The 23,789-nt window shown below is 41.6% G+C and overlaps 1 protein-coding gene across 1 annotated transcript; it reads right to left on the reverse strand.

Moving 5' to 3' along the window:
- Positions 1–7,131: 7,131 nt before the first annotated feature.
- Bcl2l15 (BCL2 like 15) lies at positions 7,132–13,113 on the reverse strand. Its single transcript, XM_021159002.2, has 4 exons — positions 12,923–13,113; positions 12,436–12,557; positions 9,449–9,676; positions 7,132–7,215 (listed from the first exon to the last, which is right to left on the reverse strand). Exons 1-4 carry the CDS (start codon positions 13,056–13,058, stop codon positions 7,198–7,200), a joined length of 504 nt encoding a protein of 167 aa, XP_021014661.1. The 5' UTR covers positions 13,059–13,113; the 3' UTR covers positions 7,132–7,197.
- Positions 13,114–23,789: the final 10,676 nt, after the last annotated feature.

The raw sequence follows: 23,789 nt of genomic DNA on the forward strand, positions 1-23,789 counted from the left end.
TTAAAGTAGGCATCGGTGAGCAGAGGTAAGGATGAATATGGGTTTCTGGTCTGTAGACCCGCTAGCTAATACCTTCCCTGTATCTGTCTTCCCTAGTTTCCAGGTCTAGGCCTGAGAGTTTTGGTGGGTGGACCATAACTCTGTATTCATATCAAACAAAAATCTCAGGAAGAGGGAAAGGGCAGGGAATGGAAGGGCCTGGTACCTGATGAAACCTTAATTTTGATGGGCCCCTCGTCCGGCAGACAGTATACTTGGCAGCAACAACTGTGGCTTCTGCCGCTCCTGCTTTCTTACCTAGGTGTGATGGATCTGTGGATCCTTCTACCTTCACAGCTGTAGGAGTGGGGAGAGAGAGAGTCATCATGTGGTTGCCTTTCCAAGTTGGTTGCAGCTCCCCTTTGGCTACCCACTTAACTCAGATGGTGCACTGGACTTGAACAAGGGGAGACTGGTGGTGGACTCGGAGGTTGGCTGAGTCTCTCAGAGAGTCCAATGAATAGCCTGTATGGAGAACTGGAAGGCCTGTTGTGACTTGAGAAAGGAATGTTTAGAGAATTCTGCTGATTGCCTGGGAAGTCTTCCAGACATAATCTCATAGTGGGTCAATCCCTTTTTCTATGGGGAGCAGCAGACTTGAAGCACAACAAAGGAAGGACATCTACTCACCCTCCACTGGACTCTAGGGAGAATTTTGTCAGGGTTTTTTTAATGTCCTATTTTTGTTGTTGTTGTTGTGTTTTGTTTTGTTTTTAACCTGCCCAGAATTCTGAAGTCTATAAGCACAATGAAGTTTTCAATCTATGTCTAAAGCTATTAATTGAGAGGTGTTGACTATGAAAGTTGGACCCCATTGCTAGGGGGAGGTCAAAATAGGGGACCAGCTTCTGGAGGAGCTATTAAGCTACAATTTGAGCAGTTTCAGTTCAGGCAGGAAAAGGCATCTATAAAAACTAGCAAGTACTTTTATCCTCCCCTTGAAGGTCAGATCTTGCTGAAGTCAGTTTTCCCAATGTTTGCTCAAGTGTTGTTCTCTCACTTGGACTCCTTCTTGGGTAAGGGCTCTCTGCTTTGGATTTACTTGAGAATCAACCTGGCACCTGACTGAGACATCCCATTCTATATATTAATTATATATAGGTTCTTGCACGTGCCCTGGCTTGCCAGCAAGAACGACGCTGCAACAGGATCCTTCGGCACATGTTTATTGGGAGAGCTTGATTGCAGAGGCGAAGAGACCCCAAGCCCAAAACTGGTGCTGCTTACATAGGCCTAGGAGAGGCATGTCTCACACCCAGATTGGTTGTGCTTGGGTTATGCTTACCACCTCATTTGCATGCCTACATCTGATTGGTTAACTTCTCTCTCATCTGATTGGTTAACTTCTCTCTCATCTGATTGGTTAATTTTGGTTAATTCTCAAAACCTCATCTTGGCAAAAAAAAAAAAACTTTACTGCCTATGTATGCGTGGTGGCCAGCAGAAGCCAGCGCCACCCTGCAACAGCACATGTGGCCTCCCACAATAGGTATAATTAATATATATTTATAGGCTAGGTATAACATACCTTGGTCTGAGCAACTCAGAAAGTTTTATGGGACCCCAGATGAGTAGCCTGGTGACAGCCAGGTACCATGACACCAGAGTCCTGCCAGTTGTTGAGAATGAGAGAATGATTTTTCCCTCTGGCATCCTCCATCAACTTGTGGGTTGGAGCTGTTCATCCCTTCCTCTTGTTATGCCATGGAGTCTCAGGCAGCACAAGGTTGGGATATGTCATCTGTCAGGAGCAAACGAGCTAATAACTAACAGGTGACCTGCCTTGGATTAATAATCCACAATGGATTTGTTCCAATAGACAAGGCCCAGGAAAAATTCATTTTAGGAAAATTCCTGCTATTAAAATGGTTTTCCTGGTATTATTAAATATATATAACAATCATTAGTATTAGCACATCCTTTTGAGCAGATCTCTATAGAACAATGAAAATGTACTGTCTTGTAGTGATGCTATATAGACAAATAAATGACTTCTTAATTTTTAATGATGCCCCTATAAAAATTCCTAAAATTATATCAGCATTTATTAAGTTCCTTTATAGTGGGACTGCTATTAGGTCCTTTCTGATGGTCAAAACTGCAATGACAACTCTGACAGTCTCCAAGTGTCACTAGTTCATTGCTTCTACTACTCAGTGCACATTCCAAAAGGTTGTAATACCATTAACCAAAGGTCGTAAAAAGGGAACTATAATTTATTATAGGTACTAGGGCAGGAGATAAAATATTGACTGGGTTTATCAATACAAAACTTCACTAATAACTTAGTTATGGTTTTTAACTCTCCATGAACCTGTTAAGCTTGGGACAGATAATTAATATTTAGCCAGATAATTAACTCTCATTGGATATGCATGTAAACATTCTCTTATTTGATTTATAATTTGAATTTATGTGTAAACTTATGATGAACTTTTTACCATGTGATTATATATTCAAAAAGATGTATAAATGTTGAGGACAATCTCTCCCCTTATCCCCCCTTCTTACAAGCCCCCTTTCCCCCTTTTTCTTAGAGAATTTTCATAGGAGTAACTTTTTACAACTTAGAAATAAACGCTAAACACTAAAATCACTTTTCAAAGTGTCCCTTTTTCTTCTGGCGACTTTAACTAGCAGGCTGTAGAACAAAGGCTACTTAATCACCCCACCCCCACCCCCCCCCACCCCCACCTCTCATCCCCCCCCACCCCCTGCTGTTAGGCTACAGGTGTTAATCACCTAAGCCAGCAGCTTTAACCCTCAGAAAGAGCAAGAAAGTTTTTATGGACCTTTTAGAAGTTATAATCAGCATTCAGTATAGTTTGAGAGCTAAAATGTCCAGAGACCACCAGTCTTTAAAGCCACACCTGAGTCGGACTCTGTGTCTCATCTCAACCCACTCCAGGCCAGGAGGCTCCCCACAGTCCTCAGAATATCAGTAAGCCCCACTGATCTTAGGGCCTTTTGTCAGATAGCTAAGTCAGTGGCCCTGTTACCTCTTGGTTCAAGGGAATTATCTTTTTTTATGTCCTTGAAGTAGACCAGTAGAGGATAGGGGAAGATTTACAGAGAAAGCCAAAAGTCTCTGGGTGGGTGGGTGGGTGGGTGGGGGCTAGATTTTCTCTTTGTTTTTAATATTCTTTCCCCCAGTAGTGAGAAGCATTCTCTCTCTGTTGATCTTACTATGGGCATGCACAGTAGTAATAGCATAACAACTTTGTGTAGTGGTGCACTTTTCTTTTTTCCCTTCTGAGATCCTGGCTAAGATCAATCTGTTCTGCTATCTAGACTAAGATACCTGGTATGGGCCCACATTGTTTCAGTTAAAGTAACTTCCTTAGCCCCCGTGTACCTTATTTCATCCTTCATCTCATGACAGTCATGGATCAGCACTTGCAGGCTGGCATCAGGCAAGAAGGTGACAGGATGGATGGCAGTGGGTTTCTCAAAAAGCACTCAAGGGTGGTCCAGGAGTAGGGACAGGTACTGGGTCACACAGGCATTGAGGAGGGCCTCAATGGCATGGGGTATGTGAGTATAAGATCTTGACTGAGAGGTAATTTTTTTCATTAGACTAGCGGTAGCCACCACAGCTCTTAGATGGATCCAATCATTTCAGCAGGTTGTCACAGGGTATTTCCATGACCTCAAAGTTTGGATCAAAACTCCTTTTGTAATGTCTTTTGTTTCATGGACAAACAGAAGAAAAGGTTTTGAGACATCTGGAAGTTCTAGGCCTGCAGCTGAAGTCAGAACTATTTTTAAAGCCTCAAATACCTTTTGTTTAGTCTAGGTCAGATGAGAGGTTCAGTTTTGCTTTGTGCTAGTGTATAGAGGCCTTACTATTCCATAGACTCTGGTGTCTAGAGGCAGCAATGTCTAGCTGCCCCCAGGAACCCTGAAACCTGCCTCTTAAATCTTTTGAGTTGGGATCTGAAGGATAGCAGTGATCCTACTGTGAGGTAGTCTCCCTCCCTCAGCTGGTAGCCAAGATAGGATGTACAAGTTGGGTTTTTTTTAGCCAATATTTCATAGCCCAGAGCCTATAACTCTTGCAGCAGTCCCTCAGTGGCCCTTATATGTTCCTGGAAAACCTCAGATGGAATGGCAGGAGGTCAGCATTCAGTCCCTCAGTGGCCCTTATATGTTCCTGGAAAACCTCAGATGGAATGGCAGGAGGTCAGCATTCAGTGTCTGATCAAAAGTTTAAAACTTAAAACTGGAAAATTTTTAAATCATCAGGACAACCTGTTCCATGTAAGTTGTCCATTGCAACCTCTCTCTGAGTCTGCTCCTTTTAAAAGCACAGATGGGTTCACTCACCTCTGCCAATGGGAAATTGAAGAATGCATTGTCCAGATCCAAGACAGTATACAGTTATTTCCCTGGAAGAATTAGACTCATGGGAGCCAGAGGTCTCAGGTTTCCTCACAAGCAGGAGAGGGGTGTTCCAGGGTGACCAGCAGGGCACTAGGTGTTCCTGGGTGGCCAGCAGGGCACTAGGTGTTAAAGGGTAACCAGCAGGGCACTAGGTGTTCAAGGGTGGCCAGCAGGGCACTAGGTGTTCAAGGGTGGCCAGCAGGGCACTAGGTGTTCAAGGGTGGCCAGCAGGGCACTAGGTGTTCAAGGGTGGCCAGGAGGGCACTAGGTTCCAGGGTAACCAGCAGGACACTAGGATGCCTGTCTCTCTAAGCCAAGTGATGAGGGTTGCAATTTCCCTTTCTGTTTAGTCTAGACTTGGGTAACTAAACTAATTAATTGAACAATTATAGGAACTTTTTTGGGCCAGTGGTGCCACAGACTAACCCCTTTTTTGGGTCTCCTATCTGCATGGAACAGGTCTCTGGTTGCAGGTGGGTGAAGGAGTCAGTGAAAGTGGGGTGACAAACAGATGCGACATGAGTGTGTTGAATCTGAGTGTAATTTGTAAAATCGAGCATAAAACTTTTTATACAGAAGAATAACAAGAAACCAGGCGATTCACATCCACCGAGTTACAGTGACACAAAACAAAAGGAATATAGCCGGGCGTGGTGGCAAACGCCTTTAATCCCAGCACTTGGGAGGCAGAGGCAGGTGGATTTCTGAGTTCGAGGCCAGCCTGGTCTACAGAGTGAGTTCCAGGACAGCCAGGACTACACAGAGAAACCCTGTCTCGAAAAAAGCAAAAAAAAAAAAAAAAAAAAAAAGAATGTATATATCAAAAGAAGGTGGGGACCAGGCCTCTACCACTAAAAAGGGAGCCAGATGTAATGCTAGTCTATTGTTAAGCCCAACACCTGGGGTTCTTAGTAAATGCCTGATTATGCTGTTTCTTTGGGCCTAGTGGAGAAACCTGTCTCAGGGGGATTCCCTAACTCTTTCATGGTAAACCCACCTACTAACTAGGCCATTGTGTATTTCCTTGTTTGGGTGAGACTGGCTACTGTCCTAAGTAATCACTCAGCAGACTAGCCCTTAGCTATTCTAGCTCCGTTCTTTGTAATACCTAATTAGTTTCACCTTCTCTACTAGAAGTAAATTTGAATGTTTCTGAATAGGTGGCATTCTTACTGAATTCCTGCTGAATTCCAAGCTCATTGGCTTCAAGGATTTTTTAGGGCGTTTGAACACTGGTGGAGGCTCACCTATGTTAAAATTCAATCTTTAAAGACACTTACAATAAAACAATACTGAAAGAGAGCATACACCATACTAATGCAGGGATAGGGTATGAGTATACGGGTTATGAGAATGCCAAGGTTCCAGGAGGCTGAGTTTTCTTGAAACTCTTTGCCTCATGACTGTCTCCAGGCCTTCTGACCTCAACAGGCAGACTTTACTGGAGTAGGCATAGCACAGTGGTTAATAAAGGAAAACAGAACTGACAGAAACACATAGGAAGACACACAGTAAAAACAACAGGGATGGCCTCAATCCATTCATGGACCCTGCACATGGGATCAGTGGCCATGTCTAACTTCTCCAATGTGTCTAAAAGTAAGGTGGCTTAACCAGATTTACCTCAGAAGTAACCGACCCACAGACTTTCTAAGTTGTTTCCTTTTGAGGTAAAGGGACCAAACCACTTTGGAGTGCTAGGGAATGACTGATCAGAGTCCTGGAACCCACGGTGCACACCTCCTAGAAGCTCTGTGACTACTCTGCTCTTCCTGCTGCTCCAAAGAGATCTGCGACTCCTGGGGTCTCAAGGACTGGTCTCTGGGGATCTCAGTAGGACCTCCAGAAATGTGGGATATCCACCAGAGCCAAGAGGCTCAAACATGGGCTTAAGCCAATAGAAAGTCTTCATCGGTGGGCCAATGCCTACACTGGGTATTTGGGATCTCAGTGTAGCATCGAGCCTTTCTCAAGGTGAGATTTTAAGCACAAAACAAAAACAAAAAAACCCAAGAAACAAACAAACAAACAAACAAAAAAACCCAGAAAACATATTCTGGGTTGACATACTTCTGTAAACAAGCTAAAAGTGGAATTTCAATCATGGAGTCAGTTGTATTAAGGTCTGGGGCCTTCTTACAGTGTGAAGTTAGCCAAGCGGGGATGAGCAAATGGTCCTGCATGTGGACCAGTGCCTCCGTGCCCTGACAGTAAAGCATGACAGCTGTTTCCTCTCTCTTTGATATTTCTAGTGGGAAGGTAAGTAAGTAAACTGCTAGTTTTGCCTTTAATTCTTAGAATGGATAAGTAATTCTGCTCAGGATAAAGAAACGTGAAACCTAGGGTAGACCTGAAAGAAAATCCTTTACTCGAAGGAACAAGATTGTTAACTAAAAACTCCTGACATCCTTTTGATTCCAAAATCACTAACAGATAAAATTCTTGCCAAAAGACAGGTCTAAACCCGAAGAAAAAGTTTCTGATGTGCTGTTTCCTTCCAAATATCTCCAGCAAAGGTCTGATCTGGTGCTTGAAATTTTACTAGTAAGAAATTACTTTGTCAAGAGGTCTTTGTTTCAATAAACTCTCACTAAAATTCACATGAGAAAGTATAATATCACGGTAGGCTTTTAGAGGCTGCTTCCAGAGTCAATGGTCAGTAAAAAACAAAACTGGATGAATTGAAAACAGAATGTTTTAATTGTCAGAAATCAATCGCCCACCCAATTCGTCAGAGGATGTGATGTTCAGTCTGGGTTAGAATAATCCTCTTCTTCAGCTCTCCAGGTTTTCCTAGGAAGACAGTGAGAATCCTAATCAAAAGGATGGTCCTTAGGAACTGTCTGGGAATCCAGAGAATTGTCTGAAGATAACCTTCAGGAACTGCCATTACAAATTATTAAGATACAGGTTTAGTATTTACTTTCTTCTCTTTCTTCCTTCCTTTCTTTCTTTAAGATTTATTTATTTATTTAATGTATATGAGTATACTGTAGCTGTGCAGATGGTTGTGAGCCTTCATGTGGTTGTTAGGAGTTGAATTATTTTAGGAACTCTGCTCCCTCCGGTCAACTCTGCTCGCTCAGTCATTTGCTTGCTCCAGCCCAAAGATTTATTTATTATTATACATAGTTGACTTCAGACGCACCAGAAGAGGGCATCAGATCTCATTATGGATGATTGTAAGCCACCATGTGGATGCTGGGAATTGAACTCAGGACCTTTGGAAGAACAGTCTTACCCTCTGAGGCATCTCGCCAGCTCTAGTGTTTACTTTCTAATGAGAACAAGAAAGAATGTGAATTTTGGTGGGTGGAAAAGTGTAGAGATCTTAGAGGAGCTGGGGGAAGAAAAACCAGAATTTGAAATCAGAATATAATGAAAAAAATCTACTTTCAATAACAAAAATAAATATTTATAAAAGATAAAAGTGCTGTGCAGTGATGGCACACACCTTTAATCCCAGCACTCGGGAGGCAGAGGCAGGCAGACTTCTGAGTTCAAGGCCAGCCTGGTCTACAGAGTGAGTTCCAGGACAGCCAGGGATATACAGAGAAACCCTGTCTCAAACAAAACAAAACAAACAAAACCAGAAAAGACATAGATAGATAGATAGATAGATAGATAGATAGATAGATAGACAGAATGATTGATAAAGGGTTAGCATGTTGTCTACAGTCAACTCTACAATAGAGGAGACAAACTAGTTTTTTTCTATTGAAAAACAATTGTTTTTCATACAATGAATTTTGAAAATGTTTTCTCCTTCCCCAATTCCTCCCAGATCCTTCCCATCCCTACTGACCGACCCAGCTTTATCTTCTCTATCTATCTGTCTCTGTCTTTGTCTCTGTCTTTGTCTCTCTCTTTAAAAAACAAAAACCAAGAAGTGCACTCGCTCCTTCACACACACATGCACACACACACACCGCACAAAACCACAACAATAGAAACCAAAATATCTGAGTAAAAGACCAGTCAGAGAAAAAAATGCCTAAACAAAACAAAATGAGACTTATACTCTATAAAAATACTATTGAGTTTGTTTTGTATTGGCCATCTACTCCTGGGCGTGGGGACTACCTTCAAGTGTGATTCTCAGTGAGACTCCATTGGAAAAAAATAAATTTTACTTTGCCAGCAGGTACCAATTCCAATTAGCTTCTTGGTTAGGGGTTGGAGCCTGTGTCCACTTTCCTGTCTCAGTGCTGAGATTACACTTGCCTTGAACTCATGCATGCAGTCACAGTCACTGTGAACTCATATGTACATCAGTCCTGTTGTGTCTGAAAGACTCTTTTTCACAAAATGTTTTCTTTTTTTGTTAGGTAATAATAAGGTTATTCTGGAGGCTAGGAAATGGCTTACCAGAAGCACAAGCATGAAGATATGAGTTCAAATCCCCAGAGCACATATAAAGCTGGATGTGGTAGTGGACATCTCTAATCCCAGTGCTCCTACATCAGCATGGGAGGCAGAGACACTATTCCCAGGAGCTCATGGGCCAGCAAGCCTCATATGCAGTGGAACTACAAAGAGACTCTGTATCAAACATAGTGAGAAGCTAGGACTGACATCCAAGGTTGTTCTCTGGCCTCCACATATGAGCTGTGGCAGGCCCATGCCTGAACTCAAAAGCATATGCATGTATATATCACAGACCACACACATGCACACATGCGTGCATGCGCGCACACACACACACACACACGATTACTCTAAATGTCCTCAATACATATTAAAGATGTCAAGAAATAAAGATTCAGAAATTCACCAGGAAGCAGATAAAGTCAGGCTGAGATTAGAACTGTACCACAACACACTTATAGCTGACTATGTAGATATGGTAGAGATTATTTTATGGCCAGCAGTCAACACTTCAGGCAGCAGTCTAATCCTCACAGGCTGAGCTTCTATTTCCTTTTTCCATAGCAATTTACCAAAACGTTCATAATTAAGAGTCCTACTTATTAAAGCCAGAAGAGCACAAATGCCTAGCAAAGCATGGGACTGAACAGATGCTTACCCATCCTCCCTGGCCCTGGATAAACTCTCGGATGGCTGTGTTCCTGTTGATCATGCCCGTCACGTAGTCAGCCACCCGTCTTGCCACTTCTGGAGCCTTACGGACCACATATTCAAGAAGTTTTACTGATACTGCCAAAAAGGCTCGTTCAAAAACTAAGGTAGGGTCCTGAGTACACCAGGTTCTGCTGAGAGACTGTACTGTGTCCTTGAGTACAGTACTTGCTGGCTGAGGAGGGAGACAGGCTCTGTTAGTTATGACTCAAACAGTACCAGAGGCTGCAAGTCTCAGACGTGCTCAGAGGTGGCAAATGGACCACTGGCAGCATGGGGTGATATTAGAGGGCAGATGGACAAATCTCATCTTAATATTCTGTTATTTTAATATTAGAAAAACATTAAATCACCTACAGAGTTCGTACTTTCAGATATTATTGGGTGGGATGAACTACTTATTTTGAAAGAAAGCTATTAAGCACATGACAGTGAGCAAGTCTGACTTATGAAGGGATTATTCCATGATTAGGAAATGCATAACAAAGTCTTATGTGAAATAACAATAAAACTTCTTTTCTTCTTTTTCCCCTCTCAAATAAACTGGTACAACAGCTGTTAGATGGGGTCAAGGTGGATCTTTGAGGCATAAAGGGGCCCAGTCCTGTCAGAGCAGAAGGTTAAGTCCTAAAACTTACTTAATGTGTGTGTGTCTGTGTGTGTGTCTGTGCATGCGCACGCATGGCATAGTGCATATGTGTTAGTCAGAGGACAACTTACAGGAGGTAATTCTTTCCTTTCACATGTGTATCCTGAGGACTGAACTCAAGCTCACAGCAGTCAGCAGTCTACTCACTGTCCCTCTAGTTTTTAAGTATTAAAACTGAAAGAAACCACAGTTCCCTGGAGAATAACTGATTCCCAGCTAGTATAAGGTCTTCTGCTAGAAAGTGAGCAAATTTGAAACATGACAAAGAGACACAGTTCTTTCAACGAGACAGGACAAACTCAAGTTTGTTCAGGGATATTAAAGATTTCCCATAATCTTCAAATGTCAAGGCCATAAAATATAAGAAAAGACTAAGGGACCAATACAGACCAAAGACCTAACTAAATGCCACCCATGAAACTGGCCTAGGTATTTTTTGGCTTTGGGTATAATATAAATTATATTGTTGGGACAAGTGACAAAAATTGAGTGAACAGTAAGGATTCAATACTACTGTGTCACTGTTCATTTCTTACTTGAAGGAAATATAAAAGCATTGCAGAGTAAGGAACTGTCCTGTTAACTATTCTCAAATGTCTGGAGAAGTTCTCTATACCATATTTCCAACTTGAGTTTGAAATTGTTTCAAATGTCTTTCCCCGTCCAGGGTTGTTGGTTTGTTATTGTGTTGGGGTTGTTATTGTTGTTGTCCAAAATATAGAAGAAAAAAGTAGACCCAACTCTCAGCCACTTATGGCAGCCTCAAGGCCAGTAGCTAGAAGTGAGCTTCTGTCTGAATGTGAGGCAGACACATCCGCTAAACTGTCCATTGGGAAGAAAAAAGCGTGCTTGTGAAGTAAGTCTGGGCTCAAAACCTAGCTTCATCATTTTGTTTTGTTAAGATTTATTTATTGGGGCTGGTGAGATGGCTCAGTGGGTAAGAGCACCCGACTGCTCTTCCGAAGGTCCAGAGTTCAAATCCCAGCAACCACATGGTGGCTCACAACCATCCGTAACGAGATCTGGCACCCTCTTCTGGAGTGTCTGAAGACAGCTGCAGTGTACTTACATATAATAAATAAATAAATAAATAAAGTGTTAAATAATTAAAAAAAAAAGATTTATTTATTGTATGTGAGTACACTGTAGCTGTAGTCAGTCGCACCAGAAGAGGGTGTCAAATCTCATTACGGATGGTTGTGAGCCACCATGTGGTTGCTTGGGATTTGAACTCAGGACCTTCCGAAGAGCAGTCAGTGCTCTTAACCACTGAGCCATCTCTCCAGTCCTATCTTCAACATTTATAGAGTATGTTTCTTACTTGTTTCCTTATGACTTTATTTCTTTTATATTCTTAAATGGTATGGAACCAGGAAGTACACCCTGCAGGCCTACTGTGTGTAAGGCACGATTCAAAATTAGTGAATCCTGTAGGGAAGAGAGCAGCCTTGATATTTGCGCATGGTCTCATATGCTGATTCAGAGATTCTAGGAGTAGCAATGATTTACACACAAGTTTAATGATTAAACAATGAAATGTGATAATGGCAAGTAATAAGTACTTGCTGCTGTTGATATAATCAGCAACATCTGCTGGAAGACGGTTTTATGATCTTCATGGCTAATACAAAGTCCAAGTGCTATTGCCAGTAATCAGAGTTCTGATAAGAAGGCAGCAAGTTCCTTTAAGAGGTTAACTCTAATTGCATCAGATTTGTAAACTATGCAACATTTCTGACTCTTACTGCTGGGCCCTGGGACAAGGGGAAGAGTCCACTCCCAACAAAATTAAGCACTAGAAATATGAATAAAAGTGGAATAAAGATACTAGCCACACTAGCCTGGTGACCCGAGTTCAATCTCTTAAACCTACACAAAAGTGGAAAGGGAGAATTCCACAAAATTGTCCTCTGGCTTCCACAGACATGCAGTGGCACATGTGTCCCCCTCCCCACATCATACAATAATAGTAATAATTAATAATAACAAATATACATAAAAGATTATTTTCAAAGAATAGTTAACTATGAACATGATCTATGCACACAAAGGGCAGCTCTGATAAAGATGAGTTCTTTCTATAGTACTGGGTTTTTATTAATGTCTGAAGAATTAGCAATCACATTTCCCTCTATAGCTTCTTGAACAAACATATACCTCCAAATCCTCACAGAATATTCTATTTCTAGTATACAGAAATAGGGAAGGAAGGAAGGAGGGAGGGAGGAAATTAAAGCTTGAAATAGAATAGAACAGCAAACAACATTAAAAAGCAAAAATCTGACCTGTCCTCCAATGGTTACCGAAATGATATTATTGGCAGAAGCTTCCAGCTCGCCACTGAACTGGTCACCCAGTATTCGAAGGCGCCCAACAATGACAGCCACATCAAAAGAGTAATCCTCTCCTAAGACAGGGAAAACATAGTCACCATGTGGATTCAGGAAAGTCTCCTGAATCCCAGCAAAACAGAAATGTTCTTTAGTTGTCCCCCCCGCCCCCCAGAGAGAGGGTTTCTCTAGGTACCCCTTGCTGTCTACTCACTCTGTAGACCAGGCTAGCCTCTGCTACTTTTGCAATTCTTTTAAACAGTTTTGGCATTGTCTATTCTCAGTAGCAGCAGTCATATAATCTTTTCTACTGAAAAGATCTTTTATTTCAAAGGTTGCTAAAAGTTTAGGACTTGCTTTTTAAAGCTTGAGAGGAACCAGAGGAAGCAGACGCTGGTTCTATCACCCACCTGTAATCACCGCCTCAGATTAGGAGCCTTACCTGAGCATGGTTCATCTGCATCCTGTAGGTTCCGGTTAACAGCGTGGGATTTTGGGGTCTCAAAGTCTTCGAGTAGAGAATTCACGATGCATTCTGTTTGCTCCTCAAAAGTCCGAGGGTTTTTCATTTTAGACATTCTCCACAAAGCTCAGGAGGAAGTTAGAGAACCTGGCGAACCAGTTGTGGCTGCCTACCTCTTATGCTTCCTAATTGGATATGTCCTAAAATAGTTCCCACTAACTTTCCAAATGAAACTGCTCAAAGGGGATGACAAAGACTTTGCTTTTCCTTATCTCAGAACCAGACCTTTGCCAGTATGTAAGAGTAATGAATAGCTCTTACAGATATCTAGAGCTATCTATAGCTGAAATAAACTGAAGAGGTAAGTTGAGCAATCGTAATGAATTGAAGAAGGTTCTCTTTAGTAATTTAAGAAATACTTCCTGCTAGGTTCTGTAACTGATGTAATTTCAAGGGAGGTGAGAGACCAGAGGTCAACTTCTGACTTGGGCATTCCTTTGACACAATTAGACAAATTATTTACTGAACATTTGTATGTAGAAGACTATACTTGGCACTATAGACAACACAGAAAATGACACAGGCATGGCTCCTTGTGAAGTGTACATTTCAGCAGAAATGGCAGCTACTGACAAATCACAGAGCTTCTTGTGCCCTTGAGATACGGTGGATGAAGAGAGGACAAAAGCTAATAGACTGGGGAAGCTGCCTTAGAGTAGTGACATCTGAGGCTAGGGATTTATTAGGCAAAACTAACATAAAATAAAATAAGTAAAGGACTAAGACTCGTGGAAGGCTGGCAAAGATAAAGGCCAGGACAGTGGAGGAGAAACCCTGGTAGGGCATTTGAGTAATTAGAGTAACAAGATATTTCAAAGGAAAATTATGCAAATTAAGATAACACTATCTGAAATGATCTGACAATGTCTGGTATGTGGCAAATGGTAAATATCCTTTGTTTAGCTCAAAGCTTAGTAATCAGGCAACAGATTCATTCTTTAACAAGAAGTTTGTCCTGAAGTATTAAACTTCATTATTGTTTTTAGGAGAACTCAGGCTTGAACACTCACCTGCAGTGGCTGCCTGATCTACAGAGTGAGTTCCAGAACAGCCAGGGCTACACAGAGAAACCCTGCCTCAAAAACACAGAAAATAAGATTTGAAAATATTTCTCTTTTGCCCAGATTCCCATTCCTTCAAGCACAGCAGTGCCCTATTCTCAAATCTGGGTTTGGCTTCATTAATAAGGCAGCCTCTAGCTGGAGAGACTTTGTGGTCTGGGTCTCAGATACATCATTCTAACCTACCAACAAACATAACACCCAAATTTCTCTTTTCCAGTAAAATAAACAGCTTCATTTGTAACAATAAGAAATTCAAGCATCAACAGTAGGTCAGCTATTCAGAATGGGATTTCTATCCTGCAACATAATCAGAAGCAATATTCTATTTTCTGCCCATTCTAAATGAATGAACAAAAGAACAAATATAGACAGACAGATAGATGGGTGCCACACCCACTCGAGTGAAGTCTGCATGACAGGCCTGAAGGCTTGGATGCGGTCCCGAGGCAAAGAGTTTCACGGAAACTCAGTCTCCTGGAACCTTGGCACGAATGCTCCAAACCTGTCCCTGCATTAGTCGGTGTATGGATCTGTGTGCTTTCTTTCAGTATTGTTTTATTATAGGTGCCTCCAAGAAATGATTTTACTAATTCCTAAATCAGGTTGAACTCTACTGTCTGGCCTTCACCAATGTCCTAGGCAGTCATTGAGCTGACCCTGGGCTTGGAATTTTGTAAGAATGATATCCATCCAGAGGAAATGCCCCAGTGCTGACAGCAATCAGGCATCTCAGTTTGCCAGATCGGAGCTAGTATTCTCAGGGCTAGTTCAAAATAGTAAACTTAGAATTCTCATTGCAGACATGAATGGCAGCCTACATTACATAATAGTAGAAAGAAGGTGGGTTGTGGTTTTAGGAGGAGCTGAAGTATTGTATTATTCATGAAAGGGTGAGTAGGACGGAATTCCCCTGCTGCATGTTTTTCACTAGGCCCAGAGGAATAACATAATTAGGTGTTTACTAAGGGACCCCTGGTGGTGGGTTTAACAATAGATTAACATTGCATCAGACCATTCACCTGGCTCCTGTGTTTAGCTGATCTTAGATAGGGTTGTTCCTATCTCAGTTAGAAACACTGCCTGGCTCCCGCCATCTTTTTATGTATGCATTTTCTTTGTTTTGTGTAAAGAACCATTATACACCTCGATGTACCTTGGCTATTGTATCACCTAGCTTTCTTGTTTTTCTTCTGTATTGTAAGTCTGGTGCTTGATTTGAGAAATTACATTCAGATACAACACTCCCTTTTGTTCGAGTCTGTTTGTCACCTTTTCTTTTCTTTTTTTTTTTTAAAGATTTATTTATTTATTATATGTAAGTACACTGTAGCTGTCTTCAGACACTCCAGAAGAGGACGCCAGATCTTGTGATGGATGGTTGTGAGCCACCATGTGGTTGCTGGGATTTGAACTCTGGACCTTTGGAAGAGCAGTCGGGTGCTCTTACCCACTGAGCCATCTCACCAGCCCCCTGTTTGTCACCTTTTCGTTGACTCCTGCCCACCTGTACGGGGACTCTGATTCTCCCTCGGAGTGAGGAACCAACTGAGGTCAGTCCAAGGCAGATAGGTAAATAGATAGATTAAAAAACAAAAAACGGGCTGGTGAGATGGCTCAGTGGGTAAGAGCACCCGACTGCTCTTCCGAAGGTCCGAGGTGCAAATCCCAGCAACCACATGGTGGCTCACAACCATCCGTAATGAGATCTGGTGCCCTTTTCTGGAGTGTCTGAAGACAGCTGCAGTGTACTTACATATAATAAAAAATAAATAAAGCTTAAAAACAAAAACAAAAAGCAACACCCATTAGAATGGCCAAGATCCAGAATGGAGCACCACCTAATGCTGCGGAGGATGTAAAGTGGCAGGGAGTGTGAAATAGTACAGACACTTTGAAAGAGTTTGTCAGTTTCTTTATGAAAAAAAAAAACAAAAGAAAGCTATAGTATCTGTATTACCATACAATACAGAAGTTGCATTCCCTGGCTTTAATCTAAAGTGAAAAATTACGTACAAACAAAAACTTGTTTGTGGATGTTAATGAAAGCTTTGCTTATTTTTGAGGCAGGTTCTCATGTAGCCTGGGCTGGCCTCTGAGATACTATGTAACCAACAGTTGCCTTACTCTTTTATCCTACCTTCTCTACTTCCCCAAATGCCTGAATTGTGTCTGCCAGCATCTCTGGCTTATTGGTGAGAAGCCACCCAGAATTTCACACAGACTATGCAACTGAGTTATGCTCCCATCCATGTTGATGGAAGTTTCAGTGGAAGGATGGGTAAATCAGCCTCAATATATCCAGACAATGATATTTTTCAGCCTTAAAATGATGAGCAAATTAGTCATGAAAAGAAAGGAGGAATTTACCCGGGCAGTGGTGGCGCACGCCTTTAATCCCAGCACTTGGGAGGCAGAGACAGGCAGATTTCTGAGTTTGAGGCCAGCCTGGGGAAGGAGGAATTTTAAGTAACTGGACTTTCAGCTAATTCAGCTATTGTAACAAGTGCTCCACTCTGGACCGGGGATGTTAACAATGCACCTGGTATTCTCAACATCCCACACTGGGTTAGGCCCTCCCACACCAATCATTAATCAAGAAAACAACTCACAGACGTGTCCACAGGCATCTGATGGTGGTAATTCCTCTGTTGAAGTTTCCTCATCGCAAATGACTCAAGTTTGTGTCAGGTTGACAAAACCTACCCAGGACAGTGAGTGACCACTAAGTTATCTCCATACCTTTAACATCAGACAATCCCTCATGGTTTCAGTAGTTGAACCAGTGAATGCTGGCTTTGAAATATGGAGAATGGATACGAAAGTTACCAGCACAGTGTGGGTCTAAGTTTCCGACTAAGAAAACCCCACTCCCTGAACTTGTTTCTTGTGTTAAGTGTATTAATAAATTAGAAGACAAAGTTGACTAAAAGAACTTTGTTCTGAGTCCTTTACTTAACAGAGAGAGGAAGTGGGGAGAGGGAGAGAAAGAGCAACAGTAAAGCACACGTACACCCTCAGAGGAGATTCTAGGACACAATTCCCTTCACAGTAAAGCCAGCCATTAAAAATGTGAGGATTTTTTTTTAAATTTTCTTCATTTAAATTTCCAATGCTATCCCAAAAGTTCCCTATACCCCCCTCCCCGCTCCCCTCCCCACCCACTCCCACTTCTTGGCCCTGGCGTTCCCCTGTACTGAGACATATAAAGTTTGTAAGACCAAGGGGCCTCTCTTTCCAATGATGGCCGACTAGGCCATCTTCTGATACATATGCTTGAGACACGAGCTCTGGGGGTACTGATTAGTTCATATTGTTGTTCCTCCTATAGGGTTGCAGACCCCTTCAGCTCCTTGGGTATTTTCTCTAGCTCCTCCATTGGGAGCCCTGTGTTCCATCCAATAGATGACTGTGAGCATCCACTTCTGTATTTGCCAGGCACTGGCATAGCCTCACAAGAGACAGCTATATCTGGGTCCTTTCAGCAAAATCTTGCTGACATTTTCAATAGTGTCTGCGTTTGGTGGCTGATTATGGGATGGACCCCAGGGTGGGGCAGTCTCTGGATGGCCCATCCTTTCATCTTAGTTCTAAACTTTGTCTCTGTTACTCCTTCCATGGGTATTTTATTCCCTACTCTAAGGAGGAATGAAGTATCCATGCGTTGGTCTTCCTTCTTCTTGATTTTCTTGTGTTTTGCAAATTGTATCTTGGGTATTCTAGGTTTCTGAGCTAATATCCACTTATCAGTGAGTGCATATCTAATGACTTCTTTTGTGATTGGGTTACCTCACTCAGGATGATATCCTCCAGATATATCCATTTGCCTAAGAAATTTCATAAATTCATTGTTTTTAATAGCTGAGTAGTACTCCATTGTGTAAATGTACCACATTTTCTGTATCCATTCCTCTGTTGAGGGACATCTGGGTTCTTTCCAGCTTCTGGCTATTATAAATAAGGCTGCTATGAACATAGTGGAGCATGTGTCCTAATTACCAGTTGGAACATCTTCTGGGTATATGCCCAGGAGAGGTAAAATGTGAGGATTCTATTGGATACATTTATGACACACTCCCAAAAAGGTACTAAGTACAAAACTGGGGGCTGGAGAGGTAGCTCAATAGTTAAAAGCACTTGTTGCTCTTGAGGAGGCTACACTTTCAGGTCCCACCACCCACTTGGTGACTTACAGTCCAGTTCTAGGTGATCTGATGCCCTCTTCTGGTTTCTGCAGGTACCAAGCACACATGCATTGCACATATATAAACCCAAGCAGAACATTCATAGCCATTAAATAAAAATAAATCTGTCTTTAAAAGAAAAAATGTACAGTAACAGCCAGATAGTGTTAAAACAAAACAAGTTCACACATTAGAAATGGCAGAATCATTTTTTTGTTTTTGTTTTTGTTTTCTTGTTTGTTTGTTTTGTTTTTTTTTTTTTTTTTTGATTTTCCGAGACAGGGTTTCTCTGTATAGCCCTGGCTGTCCTGAAACTCACTTTGTAGACCAGGCTGGCCTTGAACTCAGAAATCCGCCTGCCTCTGCCTCCCAAGTGCTGGGATTAAAGGCGTGCGCCACCACATCCGGCTTTTTTTGAGACAGATTTTTTCTGTGTAGCCCTTGCTGTCCTGGAACTCCCTCTGCAGAGAGGTTGGCTTTGAATTCTTTAGTGCTGGGATAAAGGCATGTGCTGGGTTAGAATAGAAATTTTAAATTATGTCTGTGTTTGGACAGATGGCTTAGCAGTTAGGAGTATTTTTTTTGCTCTTGTAGAGGACTCAGTGTCAGTTCCCAGCACTCACGTGGCAGCTAACAAGTATCTCCAACTTCAGAGGATTAGACAGCCGTTGCTGACCTCCATGGGTCCTGTATAAACATGGTGCACAGCCATCCACAAGAGTTAATCTTTTTATTATTTTTATGTATGAGTATTTTGCCTGCATGTGTGGCTGCAGCATGTGCATGTCCAGTGCCTGAGGAGGCCAGAGGATGAGGATGCCAGATCTTCTGGAACTGGGATTAATAAATTAATAAATCTTCCAAAATAAAAGTAGCAGAATAGAAATTTGAGGGGCCAGAGAAATGGCTCAGTGGTTAAGAGCACTGGCTGCTCTTCCAGAGGTCCTGGGTTCAATTCCCAGCACTGCATGGCAGTTTACAACTGTCTGTAACTCATATTTCAGGGGATCCAACACCCTCACACAGACATATATACAGGCAAAAAAAAAACCATAAGTTAAAAATATTGAAATCAGGTTTGTCTAGAGAGATGACTCAGACAAGTACCTGCTGCATAACCATGAGAGCCTGAGTCTGGATCCCTAGCACAGATATAAATTGCTGGTTGTGGCATGCACCTGTCATCCCAGCCCTGGAGAGGCAGAAACAAATCACTGTGGCTTGCTGGCCAGTCAGTTTGGATGAATCAGTAAGCTCTAGGTTCTGTGAGAGACTGGTTTAAAACAATAAGATAGAGAACAATTGAGGTAGACATCTAATATTGACTACTGACCTACACATTATGCACAAATATGCATATGCACTTGCACACACACTAATTAATAAAAATTAAAGTCTGTCTTACCTCAGACACAAGCTTTTCTCACAATAGTAAACAACCAACTACCTTTCCACTTTACTGCTGATACACGTATGGGTAAATGCTATCTTAGGAATGTAATCTCAGCTTCTTTGGATTATCTTGTATAATTGATATTGTAAAACAATACAAAGAGTATAGGGCCTCGGGGATATTGTGGAATGCATTTTCATGCCTTATTTACTCCGTTGGCCCTTTAATGCAAACCATCCTTTCCCTCAAGCCTGTTTCCCTTCATCCTTGCAGCTCTAATTCCATCTTCCCATTTCCCACTGGAAAACAAGGAGGCCTTAATGCTTCCACTGATACTTGGTTTTTCTTTTGTTTTCTTTTGCCACTCTCTAACCATAACAACTGACATCAGTCTCCTCAAAGCCTATCTCTTTACAGTAGTGGTTCTTAATCTTCTAATGTTGCAGGCCTTTATTACAGCTACTCATGTTGCCGACTCCCAACCATAACATTATTTCATTGCTTCTTCATAACTCTAATTTTGCTACTGTTATGAGTCATAATGTAAATATCTGTGGTTTCCAAAGGTCTTAGGTGACCCCTGTGAAAAGATCGTTTGACTACCAGAGAGGTTGTGAGCCACGGTTGAGAACCACTGCATTCTAGCATCCTGGCCCAAAGCCTATGTTCTTTCATCTCTAACACCAAGTATTATGGGTGAATCCTCAGGTGCAGGTTCTTTCAATATAGAAACCTCTAACTAAGAAAATAAGTCATATTTCCTCTCTCTCCCACACACCTATCTGAGAAAAAAGTAATTAGAACCTCCATCCAGACAGAGGAACAGAGAGATATTTGATATCACTGGTTCATAGCAATAAAATTATGGTCAATTAACATACAAATGTTTGCCTCTGTGATGTTCTTCAGGAGTTCTCATTTACAGAGTTAAGTAATGCTTCCCCATCAACTAAAGCCAAAATTGGGCCATTGTTCTTAGAAGATAGCATCAGGTGCCCTCAGGATTTTAAAAGATAAGCAAGCAGCTATTGGTAATATATCATTAAGCCACATACTCAGAGAAGCTAAACAGAGCTCCTAAGGTGAAGAATATTAGGAATAAGTTCATGCTTATTAATAAGACATGAACGTTGGTCATGATGCTATATATCAAGATCTTGTTTCCAAAAACCAAGATAAATAAATAATAAGAGTCCATCTTCCAAAAGCAATTTCCAAGGGTAGGGAAGATGGCTCAGAGATTAAGAGCACTTTGTTTTTGCAGAGGACCTGGTTTTGATTCCCAACACATGCGGTGGTTAAAAACCATCCATGAGTCCAGTTTCAGGTCGTCTGATACCCTCTTCTAACCTCCAAAAGCACCAAGCACACATGTGATATACCGACAGACACACAGACAAAACACACAAAATAAAATGAATAAACATAATTTTAAGAGATTAAAAAAGCAACTCACACTCTACCACGTACAAGATACAACAAAATAGAACTAATCTTAAAGCTCCAAGTTGGAATCAGCGTAGTAACATTATGGGTGAGCCATGCTTATTTTCTTAGGTTGATATTTCAGTTTCAGTCTTTAATTTTTTGTTTGTTTGTTTTTGTTTTTCGAGACAGGGTTTCTCTGTATAGCTCTGGCTGTCCTGGAACTCACTTTGTAGACCAGGCTGGCCTCGAACTCAGATACACGCCTGCCTCTGCCTCCCGAGTGCTGGGATTAAAGGTGTGCGCCACCACACCTGGTTTTAATTTTTTTTAAGTCAACCAATTTGCTGAATCTTCATACCTGCATCCTACATCTTCATGATACTCTAAACTGACAGAACTGTACTTTTAGAAGTTTCTTCGGTACCTATATAGACAATTCATACTTTAAATGAATAAAATACAGAGAAAAGTCATTCTCCAACTTTTTTTTAAAAGCTCTTCTACTTCCTTTGGCAATTCCAGGAGATATATAATCTAAATGAATGGTCTCTCAAATAGGGGCCCCGTTGCCCAATCAGCTAATTCTTCAACTGTGATTTCCCTTTTCCAGGTGCATCAAGTTGACAACCAAGATTAGCTACCATTTCTCCCAAAAGTCTATATTGCCACTTTTAAGAAATCCTGGGGCTGGAGAAATGGCTCAGCAGTTAAGAGCACTGACTGCTGTTCCAGAGGACATGAGTTCAATTCCCATCTGTAATGGGGTCCGATGCCCTCTTCTGGTGGGTCTGAAGACAGCTACACTGTACTCATATAAATAAAAATAAAATAAATAAATAAGTCTTTAAAAAAAAAAGAAAAGAAAAAGAAATCCTGGCTCACCAGGAGTGATGGCATACGCCTTTATTCCTAGCACTCTAAAGGCAGAGGCAGATGGTGGATCTCTGAGTTCCAGGCCAGACTGGTCTACATAGCGACTTTGAGGGAAGCCAGAGCTACATAGTAAACTGTCTCAAAAAATAACCAAAACAAAAAAAAATTCCTGGCCTAGGTGGAATTCCATTACTTTCTGAATAGTTAATATAATATAATAAAACATACTTCAAACATCAATCACAGAATATGATTAGTCTAGGGACCAGCAAGATGGTCCAGTGAGTAAAGCTGTTTGCTGCCAAGCCTGATGTCCTGAGTTCAATCTTTGTTACCCACAGAGCGGAAGGCAAGAATTGACTTCCATAAGTTGTCTTAACTTTTATAAACACATACCCTGGCACTCATACACACCCATACATATATACACAAAATAAATATTTTTAAGAAGACCTAATTCTTCTAATTACTTTTAAATTATTAATTACTAGTACTAATTACTACTAATTCTAATTCAGTCTAGTTACTTATAGCTATTCATTCAATAATATTTACTAAGAAATATTATGGTGAATATATTATAGAGCCATAAGGAAAACAAGGCCTTGATACCTTCACTGCCCTTTCTGATGGCAAGGCTGGAAAGATGGCTGAGTGGTTAAAGGCAATTACTACCAATGCTCAAGATACACAGAACCCATCAGAAAATTGTCCTCTGACCTCCACACAGTACCATGCCATGGTGCATGTATGCACATACACACACACACCCCCAATGTAGTAAGAAATTACAATCAACTGTGATGACAAAGCAATGCTTCCCTTCATTCTGCCTGACAAATCACTTATAAAGCCAACTCTGAAGCTAATGTGTCAGCCCTTTCACTCTGAACATCTATGTCTCCACCCAGAGCCATGTGGGATTAACTGATGTTTCATTTTCCCCTTTCTGGGTCGTTTGGTCTCCTGGCTTGCTGTCTTTCTGTTGCATTATAGCATTAGTGGTATCACTGCATAAAACCCAGTCAAGCATAAATAAAATAAGAACTGAGCACAAGCAATAAGAAACCATGGCAATAAGCCGGGCGTGGTGGCGCACGCCTTTAATCCCAGCACTCGGGAGGCAGAGGCAGGCGGATTTCTGAGTTCGAGGCCAGCCTGGTCTACAAAGTGAGTTCCAGGACAGCCAGGGCTACACAGAGAAACCCTGTCTCGAAAAACCAAAAAAAAAAAGAAAAAAAAAGAAAAAAAAAGAAAAAAAAAAGAAACCATGGCAGTAAAACTGCTAGAAGTATGCCTAGCAGCTTTGTTTTCTTACACTTATTATATTTGGGGGAGAGGGGTATGCACACACTTGACATGGCACATGAGTGGAGGTCAGACAATGGCCTTTGGATGGATTTCAGGTCATCAGGCTTGTTACAGCTGCTTTACCCACGAAGCCATCATGCCAGATCATTTAAAAACAACTTTGCATGCGGTGGAACATACGTTGTGAACCCCCATGGCATACATGTGGCTGAGTATCCGAGAATAACATGTGGAAGTTGGTCCTCTCCTTCATATGGGTCAGTGGTATCCAACTCAGGTTTGCAAGCTCGGCAGCAAGCACCTTACCTGCTAAGTCATTTTGTCAGGCCCCTTTTTTTCTTGACAGTATCCTATGTATCCTAAATTAGCCTCAAATATCTTATTGTAGCTGATACTGACCTTGAACTTCTAACCACCCTGCTTCCACCTCCTCCAGAGCACTAAGATTACAGGCATGTACCACTATACTCCATTTTATGTTGTGGTGTAGATTGAACCCAAGGCCTGTGCATGCTGATCAAGTCACTACCAGCTGA

Source organism: Mus caroli, unplaced genomic scaffold, assembly GCF_978045245.1.
Source record: "Mus caroli unplaced genomic scaffold, Mus_caroli_1 scaffold_3, whole genome shotgun sequence".
NCBI lineage: Eukaryota > Metazoa > Chordata > Mammalia > Rodentia > Muridae > Mus > Mus caroli.